The sequence below is a fragment of the Microtus pennsylvanicus genome, chromosome 21 (assembly GCF_037038515.1).
Source record: "Microtus pennsylvanicus isolate mMicPen1 chromosome 21, mMicPen1.hap1, whole genome shotgun sequence".
Lineage (NCBI taxonomy): Eukaryota > Metazoa > Chordata > Mammalia > Rodentia > Cricetidae > Microtus > Microtus pennsylvanicus.
The window spans coordinates 5,874,719-5,899,398 of record NC_134599.1 but is presented as its reverse complement, the minus strand read 5'-3'; the positions used below and the strand labels follow the sequence as shown (position 1 = coordinate 5,899,398).

The 24,680-nt window shown below is 53.8% G+C and overlaps 1 protein-coding gene across 4 annotated transcripts in view; it reads right to left on the bottom strand.

Annotated features, from left to right (window-relative positions):
- The window catches only part of Smarcd3 (SWI/SNF related BAF chromatin remodeling complex subunit D3), a 32,934-nt gene extending 9,008 nt beyond the window's left edge, over positions 1 to 23,926 (bottom strand). For 2 of the 4 annotated variants that reach the window (XM_075955643.1, XM_075955644.1), the window contains exon 1: positions 239 to 541. In XM_075955643.1, coding sequence (XP_075811758.1) covers positions 239 to 316 — 78 coding nt within the window. In that variant the 5' untranslated portion in view covers positions 317 to 541. Of the gene's footprint in view, positions 1 to 238; positions 542 to 22,023; positions 22,165 to 23,832 lie in introns of those variants that run through there. The other 2 variants (XM_075955646.1, XM_075955645.1) reach the window with 2 other exon arrangements.
- Positions 23,927 to 24,680: the final 754 nt, after the last annotated feature.

Sequence of the window (24,680 nt, the reverse complement as noted above, 5' to 3'; positions counted from 1 at the left end):
GAGCCAAGCCGACGCGACGCCTCTCTTCCCCGCCGCCGCGCGCCCATCCCCAGCCGACCGCTTGGCGACGTGTTCGGATGCCAGGGCGCCAGCAAGGTCCCAGGGTTGGGCCATGACCGTGCGCCCCCCAACCAAAGAGGTGGGAGAGCCGAAGCGCGCCGGCGGCCCCTCCCGATCATCCCTCCATTCAGCCCGAGCCAGCTCGCTCACCCTCCCCCGCTAACTTTCCCCCACTCACCACCCCATGGACCAGAAACTCAAAAAGTTTGCTTTTCGTGGCTTTGCGCGCCCCTCCGGCAACTTCGTCCGCGGCCATCGGGGTGGGCTCAGCGGCTCCTCTCACTCTCTCTCTCTCTTCCTCTTTCTTTCCCTTTTCTGCCTTTTTTTTCCTCCAACTCTCCCCTCTGAGTCCTGCTGGGCTCTCTCACACTTCTACTCGAGCGGAGTGGGGAGGGGGCCCCTTCAGGGCTGCCCTGACGGCCCACGGCCCACGCCGCCGCCGCCGCCCGCCCGCCGCCGCCGCCGCCGCCGCGGCTGCCGCATTCCTGCACTGATAAGACAGAAATAGTCCGGCGGCCCGGGGTCTGCCTGCGACGCGGCGGGGACAGAGCAGCCCTCCCGTGCACCCCGCGTGGTCCAAACGGCGCAGATAAGCTGCAAGCCAAGCCGATCCGCTCGGAGGCTGTGAGATGGGCAGCGGCGCAGCGCCCAGGCCGCCGGAGGCCCACCGGTGGCGACACGGGGAGGGAGCACCGGGGGAGGTGACAGGGGGCTCGCCGGCCACCCTGCCTTCGCCACAAATAGTTTCTTGGTTAGGGAATTCGCCGACAGGGCCAGGCAGAGAACAAGCAGTTCCAACTTTCTTCCCCCAAGTGGCTCCTGCCGCATTTCTGAGGCCCTTTCCCCAGGGACCAGGCAGGCCAAGTAGGGAAACATTTGCTGGAAGGAATCTGGGGGGGAGCCCGAGCCCGGAGGAGGCCTTGCTCCTGTCCCAGGGCCGGCCGCGGTGGGTGTGCCGGGCTAGGCGGGTTCCCGGGCGTCCGCAAGATGTGTGTGCCCTTGTCTCGCACGCCGTGTGTCTGCACCCTTTTGTGGCACGGCGCAGTGGCTGTGGGTGTGGATGTTTATGTGCGTGCACTGACAAACGCCGGGTCTGTGTGCTTCCCTCCACAAGAGCCGCTGTGCCTGCGCGCGTGCGTGTGGGGCAGGACACGGCCTGTGTCTTTCAGCTCTGTGGGAGTCTATTTCTGGGCTTGTGAGTCTTTGTTTGTCTCTGTGTGAGAAAGAGAGGGCAATAGGGGAAGTATTTCCGAAAAGGGGACATGGATTGGGTTCATGAGAACAGGAAGAGTACATGTGGAGAACGGTGCCGAGCCAGGATGGGTACTTGGGTGGGTAAGAAGGAAAGAGTGAGGCAAACAGGGTTTGATGGCTTTGGCATGGAGACCCAGAGAGGTTGGGGGTGGTGAGGTCCGCCCCAGGACCGAAGAGAAAGCAGGAGTGTGGCGTGGAAAGATGAGGGAGCCCCAAAAGGGATCATGTGGAGAGAACTGGCCGACCCCAGAGTGGAGGAAGAACAGAAAGGAGGGGGCAGATCGTGAGATCCTCAGACTGAACTCAGGCCCCGCCCATGCCAGAAGCCACGCCTGTTCCCACCTTCTGGAGGAGGAGCCCACAGGCTTTGGGACAACCAAGGGTCACATTTATGGGCTTGCTGGGACTGCAGCTGTCAGAATTCAGATGAAGGAGGGACAATGCCTGAGGGGATTTGTGGGAACACATTAAAACTGAGCCCTCAAGACCCAGCATTGCATCGAGGGGTCCTAACCTTTGGCCCTTCAGAATGTCTTCACTGGCCAGGGCAAGGCACAGAGGGCTGGTTCTCCCAGGAGTCTTTATGGACAGCACCTAAATTTCCTGGAGGTCCTGGTAGTATGCCTAGCTGTCATTGTCCATTCGGGTGCCCACTGTTACCGTGAACGATTAGAGAGAACATTTTGTTCACATAGGTGCTGCGGGAGCCACTGGTTCAGGGTTGGCTGACCCCCCCCCCCCCCCGCAGCCACAGGCGCCGGTAGCTGGAGTGATGATCTGCTTGGGTGCCGCTGCTCCTCCAACCCCCACTCACCCCCTAGTCCGAGGCTCTTCTGCCCTTGTGTAATGTCTCCACTTGCCCTCCACCTGTCTCAACCCTTTAAGGCTCAGGTCAGACCCTGCTTCCTGCAGAGAGTCTTCCTTGGCCTCACTCATGGGAACACATCATGGTCTTCTCCAAATGGCCAGTATCATTTCTCTTGTCCAGAAACTGGACTAATGCCTCATGTACTCTTGGCTTTAGGTTTGTTGGGTTTGGTATCCCAAGGAGGCTGTGACTCCTGAGGGCAGGTCCTGGCCTTGCGCCCATGTCTCCCCCAGGCCTGGGTACAGGTCCTCTACAACACCGAAGTTGAGGGCACCTGCGAAGTGCAACAGGCCAGTGATGCAGGTGGTGCCTCGGCCATTTACCCGAAGATCTGAGTCGTCACAGCTACCTCTACCTTTACTTCCAGCAGGGACTGGGAAACCCCAGTCCTTGGAGTGGGGCAGATAATGCTAGGCTTTAGGAAAAGCAGGGTGTCCTCAACTTTTAGAGCTACCTCTTAAGAAAAGAAGATAGTAGCTGGGCTGGCATCTCAGCTTTAGGGGTCTGGGATGACCAAAGGAGAAAGGGGCACAAGGTCTGTGAGTGAGCTGAGAGACTACAGGGGTGGTCTTGGTGGTAAAGGGTCTTGGGGGACGTGGTTTCACCAATGGCTGAGTGAATACCAGTCCTAGGAAGATGGAGAGCATCAGTCAGGTTCAAACCATCCCTCTAGGGGTATCATACTGCACAAACGGCAGCTAAGTGTACACAACCCGAAACACACACCTAGGGGCACATATATGACAAACCGCCACAGGGACAAGGGGCCACATGGATGTGCACATACAGGCACACCTTGACCTCCCCCACCGAGACGCTGGGTTCACAAGCGAGCAGACACATTAGCATGCTCTTCTAGCAGGTCCGGTGCGGGGGGGGGGGGCGGGGGTTCTTGGTCAGGGAGCCCTTCTCACAAAGACCAGGATCCCCACCAGCTCAGTGCTACTAGGGCGCCGGGCAGCAACATGCCGCCCTCAGTGCCTGCGAAGAGCCCGGACTTCTTCCAACCCGACAGGGCGCAGGCCACACCCGGGCAGGCCTAGAGCGTGTCTGGGGCAAGGGGAGGGCGGCCTGCGAGGCTGCCCGGAGCCGGAGTCCCCCCTGTCGTCCCCCCATCTCTCCTTCCCTCGCAGAAGCACGACCAGCACCAAATGGCAAAGCGCCGCTCCCCGCGCAGGGAGCGCTGCGCTGCGGCCCGCGGGACGGACCCGGCCGCCTCGCCCCCAACCGTGCGGAGCGAGCGGCCACAGCCGGTGCACTGGGGGCCCCGGGCCGCCGGCCTGCACCGCCCTCCCTCCGCCCGCACCGGTCCCCAGCCCGAGCATGCGCGCTGCGGCCTCCCTCTCGGTGAAGGTCAGCCCAGGGCCCAGCTGCAGGACTCCACCGCGGCCAGGGGAGGCGGAGAAGGGAAGGAGGGATGCGGGAAAGAGACTTAACTCCTTCTCTGCGGGAAGATGGCCACCTAGACACAGCCCGAGTCCAGAGTCTTGTGCTCCCTCCCTCTGTGGAGGTCCCGATTGGGGACAAGGAAGGGGGGAGTTGAGTAGGGGGTGGGGAAGGGGGTATGGAGGGCTGGAAGAAGGGATGGGAAGCTGGCTGGGAGAGGAAGGGAGGGAGTGGGGGGAGGAACAAAGGCGAGAAGAGGGAGAAAGGGCGGCTTGCCAGAGAGACCCCTTTCTCTTGTCAGCTTTCCCTATACCCTAGAAGTAAAACTTCCCTCAGAGGAATACAGTTACCCTTATTTTATTGGGGAGAGTGTAAAGAGAGATTCTTTGCAGCTCTTAGGGCCAGGACTTCTGATTTCTGTGACATGGTCCATCCCAAAGCAAGCCCCACACCCTTCTCCTTAGGTCACAAAATCCTGGGACTTGTAAGGGGACCCAGAGTCTGGTGACTAAGCTCCAAGTCCCCTGGAAACTCTGTCTAGAACTTAGAGCCAGGCCCAGTTCCTCAAATGGTAGGAAAGGCCTCTGAGACCTCAACAGTCTCACTCCTACCCCACCTGAGAGGCAGATCCATCACAGTGGCTTCCCTGCCTGAGCAGCTGTGTGCTCCCGTTACTGTCAGGACACATCTGTGCCCATCACACAGCCTACTGCTTAAGAGGAGCTGTCTCTGTCTAACTTTGCCTTTCTGTGCTTTGCATGTGCACACACACACACACACACACACACACACTCACACACAGCAAATATGAGCGAACAAAAAAAACAAAGACAAAAAATAGGACACCAAAACAGTTGTGTGACCTTGGATGAGTTGCTGTTATCTGCCCGCTCCTGCTTTTTCAGGAGTAACAGGAGAGTCTTGGCCCAGGGATTCCAGGGCCTTTCTTGCTCAGAGATCCAAAGACTCCAGACAGAAAAGAACTGAGGCAGACAAGAGGGAAGGGTGGGGAGGGAGGGGCGGAGAGGCGTGGGGACACAGCTCCATAACCAGTGGGTGCTGCTCCTAGCGAGGTCTGAGCTGCTGTCTGCCACTCCTCTGTGAAGTCCGAAGTCCTCAGGGACACCCGCCCCCCCCACCCCGTCCTTTTCTCAGAGTCACTCTCTGTCCCTTGCCACACCTCATTTGTGCCCTCAACACCACGTACCACACCATGGGCCCCCTGCCACGAGGGAAAGACCTTACCGTGGGGTCCCCAGGGTCCTGCGCCGTGGGCAGGTACATGATAAAGGTTAGCTGAAGGCACGGTCCTCCTTCCTCTCTGCCTGCGTGGGTCTGTTCAGTCTAATGGGATGCTCCTTGACACCCCTCCCACCCCCACACACCGCACACACAATGAACTGCAAACATCGGGGAGCTGAGGCTGCTGGTCGCAGGAGGAGCGCAGAGCCGGCCTCTGGGGCTCTGAGCATCCCGCTGGCCCAGAGGGAAGGCACGTTTTGGATTCACAGCCAGTTTTCTTTCATCCCCTCAAGGCCCCCCTTAATTAGGTGGTCTCTTGGAGCAGGTCACTCTGAATAGCTTAAGGCGCGGTGAAAAATAAAAAATAAAAAGGAGCCACCCCAGGCTGGGTGCCCATCTCTGAGGATATGGCAGGTGTGTGGGGTCATGTTTCTGTGCAGTCTTGAAGGATGCTAGCACCCACCGCACCCCAGTGTGGCTCTGCCTGTAGGCAGGACTGCATTAGTAGTTGAACTAGGTGGTACCCTGGGAAGAAAGGACATGTCCCACACAGTCACCATGCCTCCTCCTTGGGCAACAGCTCACAGGTTTGGCTAGAGTCTAGGGCTTAGATAGGAGACGACTCCAAGACTAAGGAACAAATTGCAGTGGGGAGGGGAATAGGCTGGGCCTGGACACACAAAGCTACAAGCTTTCCCCTCTCCTCTTCTGGAGCTTGGAGCCAATGGAGGCACTCTGGGCCCCTTCCGTGGGGCAGCCCATCACCCCACTATAGCCTCTCTCGCCCTCCGAAGCCTCACATAGTATCTAAATGCTCTGCTCTAAGGGAGTCCACCACTGCACGTCCCAGACTTCTTGACTATTTGAGCTGTCTACAGATGCTAGTGGAGTGTTTGTTGCTACGAAGCTGAGGACAGAGATTCAGGAAGAAGCCCTGTGGTTTCCTGGAGGTTTGCTCATATCCTCAATTCTAACTCTGTGTCCCTAGGCATGCCCCAGTTCTCCTTGAGAGAAACACCTGTCCTCACCTCTGACCAGGATGCCATCTGGTGTCCCACTATCCCCTGCTGAACTCCGGAAATGCAAGGGAGATGCAGAATGATGGGAATTGAACCCAGGGCCTCATGAATGTTAAATCAATTCTTTACCACCATGCCACACTGCAGGTCAACTTTATTCCATAACGTGTACCATTTTAACCTTCCTTCAGTATACCCTTGACTATCTTCCCCCCTCATCCTACAGTCAACATTCAGTCTCTAGTAAACCCTGCCAACACACAACAGGATTGTTTCCCCATCCTTTTCGGACTCTCCCCACCCTACTTCTTGCAGTTTCAGTGAAACTTCTCAAGAGTGTATCTGCATTTGTTATCTTTCCTTCTGGAACTCAAATCCTGGTGGATGGACATCCACGGAGAGTGTCCCTGTCAGGAACACCAGTGGCCTCCACGTTGTCCAGTGCCACCACCCCAGGCTGTGTCTTGCTTAGCACACTACAGTGTTTGACCAAGGAAACTGCTTCCTTCCCTGCTATCCTCCTGCCTCCAGGATGCCCTTCCTCAGGCTTCTCCTCTGTCCTGCTCCTCATGTTCCCTCTCAATATTGGGGAACCACGAGAGGAAGAGCTCAGCTCCTAAAGTCCTCTGTCAGGTCTCACTGACTGGTACCACCACCTCCTGAAGGTCCGTTCTCACTAGGTACCAGGTGTTGACCTCTGAAGTTTTCCCATAACCCAGGACTTTCTCCCAGTCCTCGGGCTGCTAATTCTAATTGCTGACTCAGCATTTCAACTCAGTTCTTTAACTGACAGCTCAAACTTAATTCCTCATTAAGTTCTACCTCATTCTCCACTCTTTCCCTCTTCCAATGGCCCAGGTCCCCAGTTCTTGAGCCACTCTAAAATCCCAACTTTCTCTCATACTTACATTCACTCTGAAAAGATAATTCCCCTGGCTCTGGTTCCGAAATCCAAGTTTCTCCCCTTTCTGCTGTTATCCCCTAGGTCAAAACCACAAGCGCTAAGCGGTCAGCTTCCCACCCTGCCTCAGCCTGCTCCTGGCACTGCAGTCAGAGGGGTGCCCTATGCAGGCACTCAACAAGCCAAGCTGCATATATGTGTCTACGCATAGGAAGAATGGGCGAAACAGGGAGGCCCAAGCCTCCTGCAGCTGCAGCATGTCCAGTTGTGAAGTTCTAAGAGCCAAGAACAAGATGCTGTCACCCATCAGTAAAAATTACAGTTGCTAAAAGAAACCAAAACCACAAAAAGGGATACTTAGTGGGGGCTTGGGCCCCCCAGGCTCCCTATCTGATTTCCAGTAAGACCCAAGTCCTGCAGTCCTCCTCTGCCCCCTCCCCCACTCTTGCTCTGGCCTCCTGACTCTCTCCTTGTAGCCTCTTGTGGCTCTTTGGAAGCTAGGTACTTTCCAGCTTCACCCTGGCTCTCTCCTTCTACCTGGGGTGCTTTTCCTCCACCGCCTGCAGGGCTCTCACCTCCTGGAGATCTGTTCTCATCTGCGCACAATCTGTACCACTACTGAAAACTATAGCCTTAGACTGGGCATGAAGGTGCTCATCTTGATTTCTGTGAGTTTCTGGCCAGCCTCATCAACACAGCAAGTTCTGAGCCAGCCACAGCTCACAGTGAGACTCTGTCTCAAGCAAAATAAAACAAAAAAACTGTAGCACTTAGCTGGATAGATAAGTCAAGGGGTAGAGGGCTTGCTTCCACGCTGTAAGTTCGATCCTCAGGATGCACAGTGGAGGACAAACACTGACTCAGGCACCTTGTCCTCTGATCTTCACGTGTGCACCATGGCCCATGCACACCTCCACCCATTATAAAGTAATCCTTCCTCTCCCCTCCAAGATCCTTGCCGCTTTTACTCTGCTCAGTTTCCTTTAGAGCTCCCCTAGTCTATATAACCTCCTTCTGGTTATGTTAATGCTTCTCTTCCCATCTTTATCCCCCACGCCATTAGGGTGCAGTCTCCCAAAAGGTAAGGCTTTTCCCCTGTCCTGTTTGCTGATAACTCTCAAGTATCTTGGACATAGCAGAGACTGCATCTAATCAAAGATGCAGAGGAAGCCACCTACTCCACTCAGTCTGGGATCTGAAGCATGCTTCCCTGCTGGGTAAGGCTCCTGTCTGAACCAATGTTATCTCAGTAATAACAACACATCTTCCATTTGCATAGAACTTCTTCACTGTTGGCCAAACACTTTCACACACATTAACCTGCCTGGTCCTCACAGACACCTCAGGCGCCTGCCTGCGAGACTTTCTAATCTAAAGATAAGGAGAATGGTGTTCTCAGAGCCACGTGACTTACCAAAGCCACCGTGAGGTTACAAACCGGGCATGCCTATCAGACCTCTGATATAGAGGCCCCTGGGTCTCCCCTTCATCTCAAGCTGCCTCCCCAGAATCTTCTGTGGAAGGAACACCTGTCCAGGAGTCACAGAGTCACACACTGGCATTCCCACCTTCCCACACACCTGCCTTGTTAATGAAGGATGCCAAAGGCTGGGAAATGGCTTAGTTAGGAAGTGTTTCCCATGCAAGTACAAAGATCTGGGTTCAGATCCCCAGATCATGCGTAAAATCTTGGGCCCAGTGAAGTACGTCTGTAACCCCAGCATTCGGGAAGCAGAGATGGACAGATCCCTTGAGCTAGCTGGCTAGCTAGTCTAGGCAATCAGTGAGCTCCAGCTTCACAGAGAGACTCTGTCTCAAACATAAAGTGGCGAACAATAGAGAAAGACACCTGACTTCAACCTCTGCCGCCACAGACACATCAACAGGTGTATCCAGTTACTACAGCCAGAGCACATCACAAACATACATGCACACAAAACACATCATGCAACCCCCCCCCCCCACCGGGAGAATGCATAAGCATGTGTGAAGGAAGTCAAGACTCCTGGAAGCCTGTGCGTTACAGCTGATTCACTTTTGATTATTTCTTGAACACCACCCCCAAACTCAAGCACATTGTTTCCAACATATAAATCTTCAGAGAGTCACCACCAAGTTGTCTAAGATAAATGTCAGTGTACTTAAGGCGGTCTCCCTAGCTCCTGTGTAAAATTCTTGGTTAAATTTTTTTTTTTTTTTGGTTTTTTGAGACAGGGTTTCTCTGTGGTTTTTGGAGCCTGTCCTGGAACTAGCTCTTGTAGACCAGGCTGGTCTCGAACTCACAGAGATCCGCCTGCCTCTGCCTCCCGAGTGCTGGGATTAAAGGTGTGCGCCACCACCGCCCGGCCTCTTGGTTAAATTTGAAACAAGCAAGCCCCTTGCTATGGGGCTCTTCCTGAATCGTGGCCAGATGTGCATCTATCTGTGTATCACGAGGAAGCATGTGCATGAATGATCAGGGTCACACAGCTACCCGTCCCTCACCTCAGGCTGCTAGGCTTCAGAAGCTTATTGTCCTCGGGGCACACCAGCTTCTCCAGCCTTCCTGGAAACCAGAAGCTTGGGAATCTCAGAGGCTCTACCCTGGCCCTCAAGATGTGCACAGCAAGAGGCTGGGTATGTGGAATAGACTGTGGGACTCTCTCTGTCCCTCCCTCCTTCTCTTCCTCTCCCTGTGAGTGTGTATGTATACTGTATGTTCATGTGCATGGGTATATATGTATATGCAGGTGTGCATGCACATGGAAGCCGGAAGTCATCCTCAGATGTCATTCCTCAGAAACTATATATCTTTTGAAAAATCATCTGAAGCTTGCTGATTAGTCTAAGTTGGCAGGCTAGCCAGCCCCAGAGAGCCCATCTCTCCCCAGCACTGGGATGTGTATGCTATGATGTCCAGGCTTTTTACACGAACTAGGGATCAATCTGAGGCCCTCATGCATGCACTGTAAACACTTTATCAAATAAGCTATCGCCATGGTTCCCCGCATTCCTTGTGGAACTTGGTGAAAGTATATAGGGTCGAAAAGCAATAGGGACTGTGTGACAGGCCCATGACCAAGGATGTCATAGTCAAAGCTGGTTCTGCCAGCTCCTTGTATCTCCAAACAGTACAGTCTGTGAGTGAGCAGAAACAAGTGTTCCTGGGGTCAAAGGCTCTGGTGGCAGCTAAGAAGCCTCCCTGTGGGCAGAGGGAGGAAGTAGGCTAGGCCTGTCTTCAGGGCCTAGACCAGTTTTTTCAAACCTTTGTTAACAGGCGGCTGTTCTCCCAGAGTGCCCTTCTCTCTGAGACTTGTGGCAGTCAGTGCCAGCAGCAGGCAACAGGCCTTGCTCCTAGAACTGGCCCTTGCCTTGACCACTCTGACCTGGCAATCAACTGTCTAGGGACAGGGCTTGGACAACCTGGCCCCACTGCCCTGCCCTGCCCTGCCATCCTCTATGGCCCTAACCCACTTCCCTGGGCAGAGTCCCTGCAGGTAACACCACCGTGATGGTCTTAGCTGAGGCTGTAACACATGTCTTCTCCACTTCGGTACCATTGGCATTTTGGGACATGACAAGCATGGTCTCTTTAGTACTGAGTTATACTTCCTGCTCCAGAGTGACTTTCTGTGGTGGCACCGCGGGACGATTGAAGCATCCCTGGCCTACATTATCTTCTACCAGACTCTTTCTCCTTGGTGATCATCAAAACACAGTCAGACACTGTCCCCTGTCTCTGGAAGGAGGGGCTGCCCCAGGGTGAAAACCTCAGCACTAACTATAGTCATGTCTTGGGATCACATCTGGCTCAGCACTGCCTTCTTTGTGCCTCGTTTTCCTTATATGCAACACAGGGAGCCCTGTCTTGAGTCACCGTGGCTGAGGTCACAGAGAGGTCCAATGATTGGCCCCACGCATGGCTACCCTCTTGGTCCCCCAGTGTCACTGCCCTCCTGGGCTGCCTTTACCTCATCCTGCAGGCCCAGCTGATCCTGCTGCTGGCTGATCCCTGCTAGAGCACAGTGGTAGCAAAAGACCTCCAGAGCCCTTCATCTGTTGGGGGGTGGTGAGGGGAGTGGGAAAGCTGCACAAATGCCCTGGAGGGAGCATGTGAGAGCTTGGCCAGGGCCCCTAGAAAACAGCCAGGCGATTACTCAGAATGACTAATTACGCGAGGCTCTGGGATCCCAGGGGAGTTGGACTCTTCCCAAACTGTTGGACACATCCCAGCGGAGAAGAGCCTAGAGCTACACCAGTGTGCAGATAGGTCACAACATGGGAAGCCTACATCCTACACCCTGAGAAGAGGCTGTGTCTAGGAGAGGACCGCTCAGGAGTCACGCAGAAGTGTGCGCCCTGGGCATGAGTCTCAGGCAAACCTACAAGATCAACTGTCTGAGCTCTGAGTTGGGGGTGACAGCAGAGGCATCTATAGAAGAAAGCTGGGTCTGTGGACTCAGAGCTCCCTACTCTACTAAGTGTACATGCCATGAGAAACACATCCCCCTGCCTCTGGGGACCCCTGCAGTCCCTGAATAGACAAGATGGGGTGGAGGGCTTAGTGCCAGGAGCCGTTCAGACTCCGCAGTGGAAACAGGGATTCCCCACCCAGGTAGGTGAGGCACAGAAGCCATCTTGGGTCACCTGTGCAGAACCATGAACTGGATGTGGAGAAAGTGTGGGTGGGAGAGTGCCATGGTTCTGGGGCACACAGAGAGGTAGCCTTCTTTTGGGAGAGGCGCCTTGGGGTTCAGGCTTTATCTTGCGGAGGGTCTTATGAATGATGGTATGGGAACAGATGGCAGGTGTCCGGAGACTAAACTAGGAAGAATTACAGCTGACTCACGGGCATCTGCTGAGTCAGGAAGGGAGCCTGCCTCTAGGTTGTTTTCGTTTGTTTCAGGTAACCCAAGCAGGCTGGGAAACCTTTACGTAGCTGAGAATGACCTTGAACGTCTGATTTTCCTGCCTCCACCTCCTGAGTACTGGGATTACAGGTGTGCACCATCAAACCTGTTTCATGCAGTGCTGTTGCTTGAATCTGGGGGCTTTGTTCCTGGCAGGCAGGTATTGTACCACCTGAGCCTATAGGCCGCCTCTGCTTCCAGTCTGTATTGCAGCCTGAGGCCGGCTATAGGCAGATAGGCGTGGGAGGAGGGAGTGAAGATGCTCCCAAATATTCAATTAGAAAACAAATAACCTCAGAGGGTAGAGGCAGGAAAATCAGGGGTACAAAGCTAACCTCAGTTACAAGGCAAGTTCTATGCCTGGGCTACATGAGACCCGGCTTCATGAATAGCCGAGGGCAGGGACTGATGTTTAAACCAAGCAAGGCCGAGGCTATAACTTCGAGAGAGCTGGAGACAAGAGGCAATGTGTCCCTGCAGTCACACAGCCAGCTCCCTCCCCACCTTGGCTGCCAGTGGCCCCTGCAGCAGCTCACAAACATCCCATAGCCCATGAAGCCCTATGCCTGTGTCTCAAGTTCTATCTGCAGTTGGTCCAGTCTTCCCTCCCCTCTAGCTATCTCACCAGGCAGCGAGCTGGCCAGTTGTCTCAGGCCAGCACCAGGGCCCAGCATTTCCCATGTTTTTCTGTTGTCATTAGCGTCCTCTTCTCAGCCACCCTCACAGCCACTAAGGGGTGAGGGTCAGGGTTCTGTCTCTTCCTGATCCTCCAAGCTCACTTGCATCATCTGCCTACTACCAGTCTTGGTCTGGGCACCCCCATCTCTCCCCTGGACCCAGCTCTTCACCCCCAACTCTCTTTAACCTGTTTCCTACACCATGGTCAGATCAATATTTTAGAAGGTATGACTAGGAACACAGTCCATCCTTTTTAAGATCTGACAATGGTTTCTAGCACACTAATGGAATCTAAATTCCTTGCCCAGTTCTCAAACTCATTGAGCAGCTGTAACCTCAGAGCCTCTGCACAAGCGTGAGCAGCTCTTTGGGGTGGAAAGTCACTCTCCTGGAGGCAAATTTGGTTCCTGCATAGAGAGGAGCAGATATCAGCTCCAGCCTTGGGGCAGTACCCCAGAAGGGCAGCAGTGCTGGCCACAAGGTAGGGTGGAGGAGCATACCTGTGCAGCCTGTCCCAAAGCCCAAGGTGTGTGACGGTGAGGGATGAATGAATCTTCCAGGACAGCCCACAGCCTGGGCCGGCAATAGTGGGAGTGCCCAGGGTACAATGAAACTGTCACCCCCTAAGTGGCTCTCAGTGAGCCAACCCTCCCGGCCCCCTGTGAAAAGGAGGTGGCAAGAGTGAATGGTGACAAGAATGGAGCTGTGTCCCCTCCTCTGCTGGAGGCAGCAGCATGGTTGACTGCAGTATCTGAGCTGGGGGTCATCAGGAGGAACAGCACTGAATGCCAGAGTAACTGGTGTCATATGAGGTTCTGCATGCTCCCACACGAGGAGGCCTGGAGCAGGCAGGCCGCCAGGGGCTCATCCTCCAGCACCTCAGTAATAGCAGTGTGCCCCCTTGTTCCTCAGTATCTTGGTTCCCAGAGATTTGAGCCCTAGTCACCTCCTGAAGGTACCATCCACCTCAAGATCATCTTTCTGAAGACACAGTCTCACATACTGAGGGCAGCTATTGCAGTTCCCGCCCCTGTGTGGGCTGAATGGTGGACCCCTAATTCTGGACATGTCCAGTACATCAGAATGTGAACTTAGAAGGAGACTCAATGGGGCTGAAGAGATGACGCTGCAGTGAAGAGTGCTGGTTGCTCTTCCAGAGGATCTGGGCTTAATTCTCATGGCAGCTCACACCTGTCTGTAACTCCAGTTCCAGGAGACATAACACCCTCACACAGACATACATGCAGCTAAAACATCAATGTAAATAAACTAAAATAATTTAAAAGAAAGAAAGAGACCACGGGTCACAGGAGAGGCCTTGAACCACTGTGACCAGTGTGCTAGAGGAAAGGGCTCAGGACAATGGGCACAGAAGGGCGTGAAGAGGCAAAGGGAGAAGTGGTCTGTGGTCACGTCTGTTGCTCAGGCTGCCTGTCTTGTGCAGGCCCAGCAGCCGTGGCACACTAGTTCACGCATACCGTCCTTTGGCACGCCTGTGGCTGGCCCCCGAGACATACCGCCAGGCCATTTGTGACCCTGACCTGGAACCTGAGAAGAGGGCCAGATCTCTGAAAGGCATTGAATGTGACACCTTACACCCGTGCATTCTAGTAGTGCATCCCATGCCAGCCTCAACATACATACTGAATCTGAGTCTTCCACAGATGTGTGGAGCCACATGAATCTCTAGGCCTCCATTTCCTCCGTGTGAAAATGGGCACACTACCACCTTGCCTGGGTAGTGTGGACAGCACGTGAGCAGGAGATGGTACGAGAACATTGTCTTCAGGTCACAGGGTCATGCTTGGCACTCACATATCCCATAACCCCATGTGCCTTGAAACCTCACACCTTTTCTCCTTCCATTGTGCTCAAACACACGCCCACTCCATGCTTGTGAAGCAGCCCCTCATACTCAGAGACAGAAACAGTGGTTAATCCTGCCAGTGTGTATCTGGGAGAATCAGCTCGTTGCTCTACTGGCTGGGAGCCTCTGGGTTCCAGGACTGACAGCTAACAGTCACCATCTGTGTGACATGCAGAAGTCTAGGGATGTGGCCATCCATCTTCTTCCAAATCATTGCTCATCTAAATCTCTACACTTAGTATTAAACAGAGACAGAAGTTGGAGAAAGCCTCTTTATAGACTTCTCTATGCCAAGTGGGCTTCATTTTCAATTATTTTTTTAATATAAACATGTGATTTAAACAGGGTCTTATTTTGAGTCCAGGCTAACCTTGAACTCTTTCTTTCTCCCTTCCTTCCTTCCTTCCTTCCTTCCTTCCTTCCTTCCTTCCTTCCTTCCTTCCTTCCTTCCTTCCTTCCTTTTTAGACAGGGTCACCCTGTGTAGCCCTAGCCTGGGACTCACTATGTAGACCAGGTTAGCCTGGAACTAACAGAGATCTGCATGCCTGTGCCTCCAGAGCACTAGGGGTTAGTCTTGAACTCTTGATCTTCCTGCTTTAGCCTCTCCAAATAGAATTATAGGTGTGTGCCACCTTGCCCGATCATCTTAATTCTTTCAAATATGTTGATAATAGCAACATCCAGCCAATGTCATGCTTGAGTCTTGTCTCAGCTCTTTATGCCACTGTAACCAGCAAAGGACACAGAGCAGGCTCACCAACCCCCTTCCCTGTTTAGAGCCAGTGGTTGCATAGCTGCCAGCAGACCATTGCGTTCATCCAGCCCTCCCAAATATACTGAGAGATGCTTCGTCATCCACCTCCAAATGGACATGCATTTCTGGGTGGAGGTCTCATAGCTGCCTCTGAGACAGGGCTGAGGGAGAGAAGACAGGTGGCAGAGCGAGGAAAGTTGTGTGTTGCTCTGGCCACACAATGTCTTTCAAAAAATATTTATTTTTGTATTTACGTATGTATGCATGCATGCATGTGCATCTTGTTTGTGTGAACGTGTGTGCATATGTGTGCAGGCATGCACACAGAGATCAGAAGGGGGCATCAGGAGTCCTCTATCTCTATCTATTCCTTTGAGGCAAGGTCTCTCCCTGAACCTGGGACTCAGTTTTTCTTGGCTAGGTTGGAAGCTAGCCAGTCCCAGTGACCCTCCTGTCTTTGTCTCTCAGAGCTGGGACTGCAGCTCATGGATGCCTGGCTTGTTATGTGAGTAATGGGATCTGAGTCAGGTCCTCACGATGGAGTAGCAAGAACTCTAAACTGATGAGCTGTCTCTCCAGATCTCACACTGTGTCCTAAACACTTCTATTTGGTGCCACCCTAAAATTTGGGAAATTTCATGGAAAAAGTTAGGTCTCTAGACTCTCTTAGAAACTTAGCAACCTGATCCCCAAAGTCAACCAATCCCTGTGGAAGCAACCAGAGGGAGTCAAGGAAGAGCTGCCCCTCTCAGAGAGGCTGGTCGCTCTCAAGGGACATATTCTCAACTCTCCATATTGCCTCCCCTGTCCTTATTTTGGGAGTTGCAACCCAAATGCCCTAGGGGCCCAGCTATGATATAAGAGAGTGGCGTGGGCTTTGTGCAAGATGATAAATGATAACCTTGAGCCTCACGGCTGTAAAGGGGGGAAGGGGCTGGGGTGGAGAGGGGCTGTATAAAGGGTGGCTTTTGAGGACCAGCAGGGTTTGGGCACAGCATGGCTCTGAGGGCCGGATGTGGTGGAGACACTCTAGTTGGGACTTTTGTCCTGATCACTGGGAAAATGACTTAGATTTCTGCACCTCGGTGTAATTGTCTTAGAAGCGACGGCAGTTCTAATCACATTTACACCACAGTGTTTTGAGACTCAATTAGACCAGGAAACAATTTTAAAGCCAGCAAGAAAGTCAAGCACCCACTCAAGCTGCCCACTCACCTGCTAGCTCTCCTTCCTGCAGGTGCCTGGGTGCCCTGCTCCCAGGGTCTGAAGGAAGCAGGCAAGGGCGGGGGTATCTCTCAAAAGCTGGGCCACTGTCCCCCTGGAGGGGCCACCTTCAGGTGTTTCAGGTGCCTGGGACTGTAGAGTGCTTGCGCAGCATGCACAAGGCTCTGGTTTCAAACTGAGAACCGCATGAAGTGTGACTGTAATACCAGCATTTGGGAGGTGGAGGCCAGCAGATCCTCAGCTACACATCAAATTGAGGCCAGCTTAGGCGACACAAAACCCTGGTTCAAAAAGGGCATCTAGGCATGTTCTTCTGAATTAGGAGTCCTAATAGGGCATGGGAAAGAGGGGACACTGAGGCAAGAGAGAGCCAAAAATCCACAGTGATGTTCCCTGCAAGACTGGGGTAAGTTAGAAGGAAAATTACTTGGGGACTAGGGATGTGACTCTGCGGTGGAGCACTTGTCTGCTGTATGCTCAAGGCCCCACCTCCAATTCCTAGGAGCACAAATGCGACAAAGAAAACCACTGTGGAAGGCAATAAAGGAGTCCTCTGCCATAGGCAGACCGAATAGAACGGGAGGTGTTGGTTATAAAGATGGACTAAGCTAAGATCCATCCCTGCATGAGTTCAGGGTATAGCACAGGAAGGAAGCTGAGCAGTGGTGTAGTGAAGAGACCATGGACCTGGAGCCAAGGGAGCTGGTGCTCCAGGGCTTACAGAAGACACCTGCAGAAGGCAGGGCTGAATATTTATTCTAAGCCACGTGGTTACCAGGGGTGCTCCCAGCTCTAGCTTCATGCAGAGTATTCTGCACTCATATGCATTGATTCTTTACAGAAAGGAAGGCTTTGTGATCAGTTCTGCAGAGAAGACACTCACGTTTGAAGAACTAATGCCCGACACCTGCCCCCGCCGTGTGTGTGTGTGTGTGTGTGTGTGTGTGTGTGTGTGTGTGTGCTTAACTATGTAGTACCTACTAGCCTGCACTCAAGACAATCCTCCTGCCTGAGCTCCCTGAGTATGGGCTGAAGGCATGCATCACCATGCCCAGCTCAGGAGACAGCCTTTGGTCTCCGACCACAAGTCTGTCCAGCCCTCAGGGGCCTCTCCAGAAGGCCAGAACCAATTGTTCCTCAGAGGAGGAACAGGGTGTGTCAGAGAGCAGCCCCAGCAGGGGTTGGGGGCAGAAAAGTCGGTCTCTGCAATCCTAGAGGTCCAGGCCAGTCAGAGGGAGGGAAGCTCTCCCATCTCCATAGCAACACTTGGACATGGGATGAGTCTGACTGTGGAGAGCCAATCTGACAGGGAGCTGCAGGAGAGGCCAGTTGTTAGGGACAAGAGCACATGAATGGGCAGTGGGGCGTCGAGTCACTGTGAGGCCAGCTGTACCCAGAGGGACCTGAGTCCCGAGTAAAGGCTCCTGGGCCTCACCGGCCACCGTTCCACTCCTCTGCTCCTCATGCCAGGGATACTTTCCCTACTGTGCAGGAAAGCACCCGAGCTAAGGCGAGCTCTGCACTGAGCCGCACCCCCAGCCTTTGGGTTTTCTTCAGAAGAGTCTGGGTGAGACCAGGATGGTGATAAAGTGTGGGTTACGGGAGGAGGGGGGAACTGAAGAAACAAAAAACCACGGCAAATGTGCACTGGAGATCATATCTTTAAGGAACACTACAGTTAAATATTTAAATTTTTAGCAGGTGCTGTGAGACTTAAGTGGGACCTCACTTCTAACCAGGGATGGGAGTAAGTCTCTCTCGGAGTGACACGTGACTGAATGCAACTGACCAGGGCAGGGGGTCGAGGAAGGCCATGGAGGCAGAAGGAATAGCAAGGAGTGCAAATTTGAGGTCATCCCGGGTTGTATGAGACCCTGTCTCAAGGGGAAGAAAGAAGTAGATGGAATGGGGAGATAAGTGGAAAATAGAAGCCAGTAAAGGGGACTAGAGAGACGGCTTGGCAGTTACCACTCTTGCTCTTGTGGAAGATCGGGGTTCACAGTGTCCACATGGTTCACAACCATCTATAACTCCAGTTTCTGGGGGCTCCAATGAACTCTGGTGTACCGGGCATGCACAGGGTGCACATACTCATATACATACACAGGGTGCACATACTCATATACATACATACAAGCTAAACACTCATACACATAAAAATAAATAAATCTAAAAAATTAAAGCCAATAAAAGAGCATGGTGACTGTCCTGAAGGACAGATAAGGAAGGGGGTGGTGTGGCAAAGGTCATTCCCAGGATTGGATTTAAACACTAATATCACTGGTGTACAAGGGAATTTCCATTCTGTTCCTCAGGAGATGACCCTGGATTAACACGTCCACCCTTCCCTTCACCTCTCTTCCCTATCTGATAAGGAGGGCGTAAGGCTCACTGACAAGGTCATCAGGGGGATGTCAGGGCAGCTTTCCCTGCGGCCAGCCCTGCTCTTTTGAGGAACCCATAGAGGACAGGTCACTTGCTCCTGTTTTCCATGCTCCAGGGACCTGAGCCTCAATCAGGGAAAGGTGGCTTTCCACACTCGTCCAGTCCCCCCCCCCCCATTTATCTAGCTTCTCTCAGTTAGTGAGTCCCTGGACTCTGGGTCTTAGAGGGTTTGGGTTCTATAGGGAAGGAGTGTGACTGCCTGGTCCTCCTTGTGCCTCAACTTATCTGCTAGACACTTGACATCCTTTATCTGTAACACTGTCCCACCCCAACCAGGAGGCTGTGACTCTGGAGCCAGCTTTAGACTAACCTTCCTCTGCACAATGTGTATCAGATACATTGTATCACAATATTAATATATACTCACAAATATCAGCATAACAATTACTTCTTGAAAGTAGCAACCTCTTCTGCTAGTTGCTCTAAATTAAAACAAATTATTTGATTCTAATGTTGTACACAGTTTTTGCCTCCATGCATATATATATATGCACCACATGCATGCCTAGTGCAGGTGGAGGTCAGAAGAAGGCAGTGGATCTCTTAGAACTGGAGTCCCAGAACCAAACCTGAGTCCTCTGCAAAAGCAACAAGTGTTCTTACCCTCTGAGCCATCTCTCTAGCCCTTCGTCACCCTAACTTGTATCTTCGGGTTAGGCATGCTGCATAAAGATCTATATGGCCAGAGAACATGACACCCTGTCCATACCCCAGCCCGGGGAAACTGCTAGGACACTGTTGAAGACTGCTCAGCTTTGTTACACTATGTTCCTTATATAACCCAACAAGAGACAGGCCAGAATAACAGTGACTTGATCCTTAGCTTAAGGAAGAATACAGGGGTTTGTGCTTACACTAGCTTCACCCTGGGCCACAAGCCTCTTCCTCTCCATTCACCCTCAGTCCCAATTTTCCCTGCATCATTGACTTTGCAAGGTCCCCGACTGGAACACAGGAGAGCGAAAGTACATCTGCCTGTGGCACCTTCTCTCTGCTTCTCTACCCTCGCTGGGAGCACACTGTTCCTCCCTTCGGGCCCCCGAATGTTCTTGAGTCTGGAGAAATGGTGCGATTGGGAGTCGATCCAAGTTTGTAAATTCCGGTAAAGGGCACGTGCAGAACCATGCTCGGGAGGCACATTCTCAAATTCCCCAGAAGTAAGTCTAGGGCACAAGGAAACTGGTTTCACAGCTGGGAAAGAAGGGAACAGAGTGTGCATCATCCCAAATGGTAACACAGCTCAAGTGAGCAGCAGCTCTCCCACGAGGTCCCTTGTGAGTTTCCCAGAATTTCCATATCACTCACCATTAAAGGGTATTGGGGACAAGAGCCACAGTCCCTAGAAGATGTTTCTAGGCTTAGTGTCTACCAGCAGCCGGCAAACAGGAGTCTCATGTTGGCTCCTGTATTTATTCCTGAGACTTCAGAATCCCACCAAAGCCCTGAGCCCACATCCCAGTGACACCTTCAACTCATTGCCTTTGCCACTTAAATCTCACTAACATTTGCAATGACACTGGTCCTTGGGGGCCAGTGGCCTGCAGCAGCTGCATACCCATCCACTGTATAGCCCACCAATGAGACACAGAGGGGCTTGTGAGCATCCAAATGCCTGTACCTGTGCCCTGGCCAGCAAAAGCCTGCCACCAAGACACATAAGGGTTGGTTTCATGTTCATGTGACTCTCAAGCCAAATACCAAACAAGCCCCATACTTTGCTAACTCATCTCTGGCAGGTGGGGGTGGGGTGTGAGTGTGCTGGGGCAGGAATCATCTAGTGGCCCAGGGTTCATCTAGTGACCCAGGGTCCAGTTATCACTGCCCCAAGCCCCAGTCCTCTCGGCTTCCTTCTCCCTCCACTGCTGAGCCCTACAGTGAGATCATGTCCTTCAGGTAGCCACCTGTGGCTGCTGAGAGCCCCTGGAGGCTTAATTCAGTACACCCAAAATGAGCTGCGCTTAATGAAGCTTATCACAGGAGGGACAGTTTCTGTGTACCTGCCAAAGACCTCAGCAGTGTCCTCCCCGCCCCCAACCTTCAGTGCAGTCTCCTCTGACTAACTAGAACTTTCAGATGTGGAGCCTGGGTTTGCTCCTAGACAGGGCTGCGGGATCCACCTGCAAACCCATTTGCAGTCCTCACAGACTTAGGAGGAGGCCCCTTGTCACCGGAGGTGCTGGTGAAGCTGTAAGGAAGGAGGTAGGAGTCCTGACTTTCCAAAGGGTAGCTGAAGTCTGAGACTCCCAGTGTGGGAGTGGGCGTGCCCATACCACGCATGCTCATTTCAGGGCTGTGGGTACCAGGTGAGTTGCTCACAGCTACCATGTGGCTCTTCCACTCTGAGGCAGGCTGGACTTACTCAGCAGGCAAAGCCCTGGACCGTTTTCCCCTGAGCTGAGCCCAGGTGTGTGTGTGTGTGTGTGTGTGTGTGTGTGTGTTGGAGGTAGACATTAAGAACAGCAACAGGCCCAGGGCTTCCTCTTACTCCACCCCAAGGGAGTAGGGGCTGAGAGAGGCCTCACTGCCCACATATGCTCCCAGTGCGAGGCCTTCTGAAGCACTATCTTCCAAGAACCACTTCAAGCTGCATCCATTCAGGGCTCTCCTGAGGTTCCTCCTCAGAGGCCCACACCATCTGTGGCACTTCCTTCAGCCCCTTCCCATATCCAGCAAGGTTCTTGAAAAGTGGCCTTTCTCTCCTACACCCTCGCATGTCCCTCTAGACAAGCTGGAACTGGTGTGGGACTGCCCAAAACCACGTTCCTCTTCTAGGGGAAGGAGGGTCCAGCTCCTGTGTAGCGGCATGACAGTACATCCAAGCTTGAAGCCCGCATAGAGGCGCAGAAGAGCCACCAGCACCCCTTTCCCTGTGAACAACCCCATCTGGGGCCTCTGTGGGGCTCTGAGAAGTCTGTTTAGCCTGCGTGTAGCTTGCTGAGCCAAAGATGTGTCAGGGGGCTGCAGACTTCTCCCAGACAATAGCGATCATCGGGAGAGGGAGGCATGGGATCATTGGGAGGCATTTGTGTGACCAGAGAGATGTCATGCATCCAGGGGTCTGTGAACAGTGAGGAGTCAGAAGAAATCAAATCCATAAACCCTTTTCATATGAGCTTGGCTTCAGATTAACTTGTTCCTGGGTCAGAGTGGCTTTGAGAGGCAGGGACTAGGGACTCCTAGGGAGATGAGGGGACACTTATAAGAGGTAGCACAGGTGTGGCGGAAGGCACTAAATGACAGGTGTCATCAGGTTAGGTTCAGGAGAGTGCCCCAAGCTGGGAGGGATGCATAGAGAGAGGTCTGTGTGGACACTTGGGACCAGTGGGGAGGTGGGAAGACGGCTGGGGGTGGGGAGCAAGGCATGGTCAGAGCCCAGAGCTGGCAGACTTTGGCCAAAGCTCCTGCTCCTAGGCTGGCGGAGAAGGAAGCACCTACCTGTACCACGGTGGGTAGGTGCTGAAGACCTGGAGTCATAGATGGCAGGGTCCTGCAACTGGGCAGTCATCCAGTGCCCCTTTGGTGCCCCGGCCCAGAGCCTGCCACGCCTGTAGCACCAAGGGCCATGCTGAGGAGGATCTGAAAGGAGAGGGCTGTGGGAGGCGTCGCCTGGGCCCCGAGCCCCTAGGGCAGGCTTCAAAGTGCCTTGGAGGGAGGCTAGGTTCCAGGCCTCCTTTCAAAGGAGGTCAGGCGGTCTGAGGAAGAATCTGGGAAATTGTGCAGAAGGGGCCACGTCCTGGGGCCAGCACAAGCCAACCAAGGCCAGGGAACTCAAGGAAAAACATAAGTAGGAACCGTGTGTGCCTGATGCAAATGGATGAGGGCCCAGAACAGAGAACTTCATCCTTGAGCTGACCCCCCCCCCCCCCCGTCCCCACCAGGTCTTAGGGGTGTGAATGGAAATTTGAGGCTAAAAGAGACCTTCTGATCAGGATTACACCTAGCATCAAAGGCAGCCTCTGATGGGCAGGTAGGTGGTCATCTGCACAAAACCAACAATGGCTCCCGGCTCTCCTGTACGCACTGCCTTCTGGGTTCACCCCAGGTCCAGTGGCCTTTCCCTCCTGGGAAGAGCAGAAAGGCCTCAGGCTTGGAGCAAGAGCATATAGTGCCGTGGGGTGGGATGGGAGGACAGGTTTGAGAGTGGTCAGGTCCAGGAACATGCAGAGCCTATGGGCAGAGATTCACTGGCCAAGCGTGGAAGATGGAGTGGGACCCAGCTGAGGATGCTGAGGTGGGATGTGGGCGTGTGACAGGAGAGCCAAGAGGGTCTGAGGTAGATGTGCGTGAACAGGAAAGGGGCTAAAGTCTGAGGACAGGGACGGGAGTCCGCAGGCAGTGAGGACAGAGAGATAACTTGAATGGGAGAGGACTGTCCATGGAGGGGGGTAGCAAGTGGAGTCTGTGAAGATGCCAGGCAGTGGGCAGGAAGGAAGGTGCCAGGTAGGGAAGGAGGGAGAGGATGCCAGATAGGGCAAGTGGGAGAAGCTGCCAGGAGGAGCAGGTGGAGAAAGTGCTAGGCAAGAGGGAGGTGCCAGGCAGTGGGAAGGAGGGTGGTGCCAGACAGGGAAGGGAAGGTGCCAGGCAGCAGGGTGCCAGACAAGGGCAGGGGGAGGGGATGCAGGTGGAAGGAGGGTGGGAAGGTTCAAAGTAGGGGTGAGAAGAGAGGGTAGTAGGTAGGGATGAGGTGTCAGAGATGGGGCTGAATGGAGTCGGCTAGAAGGGGTAAGAGACAGAGGTTCTAGGTCAGTGAGAGTGCCAGGCAGAGGGTGGGCAACACCAGGAAAGAGGGACGATGACAGCAAAGAAGAAGGGGGATGCCAGATAGGGAGGAGGAGACTGGCCAGGTAAAGGGAAGATGCCAAGCAAGGGAAAGCAGGGAAATGACAGGTGGGTAGAGGAAGGGGATGCCAGGCAAAGGGAAGGATGCCAGGTGGGGAGGAGGGATGCCAGGAAGAGGGAGGAGGGATGCCAGGTAGAGGGAGGGAAAGGAATGCCAGGCAGAGAGAGGGAAAGGAATGCCAGGCAGGAGGAAGAGGGATGCCAGGCAAAGGGGAGGAGGGATGCCAGGGAGCAGAAGGAGGGATGCCAGGCAGGGAAGAGAAGGGATGCCAGGCAGAGGGAGGAGGGGGATGCCAGCAGTGGCAAGGCAGCACTGCCAGCAGGGAAGGCGGGGGCGCTGGCGCAGCGCGGCTGGGCGGCGTGTTTGCCTAGGGCCGTGGGGGCCGCGCGGTGCGGGTCGCTCACCTGCTCCCTCGGGACCCCGGCCCGGAGCACGGCTGCCCGCCCTCCGCTCCGAGCTCCGGCTCGACTTGGCGCCTGCGCTGCTGCAGCCTGGAGCGGGGGAGGTGCAGGGAGCGTCTGTAAAGAGCTAGGCACTTAATAATGAGTTAGGGATCGGAGTAAGAAGCTTTGCCCCATCCAACAGTGCATGTAGTTTTCTGCTCTGAGTCCTGCGACTGACCCCTTGCCAGACCTAGACCCACCCGTGGTGAACTTGCACAGATACCTTGCAAATGCCCCTGCGCACCCATCTTTCACAATATGCTCAAAATCCTCTGTGTGGCTTCTCACCGCTCCACACTAACCCTCCACCCTATGGGGCTATACACACAGTTGTGTGTTCACACACAATGGGAGCATCCTAAGTGCTGCAGATGGTACCTAGCAAGGAAATTCCCTTCCCTAACGTAGTGTCCCCGTGCACACGGTGGGAGAAAAGGCTTTGGTACCCTTGCAGCATTTGAGACCCAATTGAGATCTCTGGTGGAGTTTGGCTAGTTGACACACCTCAAGAAGGCCTCTCAGAACATAGGCCCAGGCAAGCCTGGCTCTGGTCACCTGTGAGGTCTTCCCAGAGTCCCACCTCCGATCACTAGACCCCAACTAGAAGACTATCTGACCATGTAGGATTCAACTCTGACCTTCAGAGCAAATGGGTTCAAGGAGCTGGGTAAGGGTCAGCATGTGTGGGCAGAAGCTGGTGAAGAGGAACAGACAGGGAGAGTTAGCCTGCTTGATGCCTGGGAGCAGAGGAAAGTACCCCCCTCCTCCAGGGACACAGCAGACTGTAGGGAGCTGTGAAAGAGGCTGAG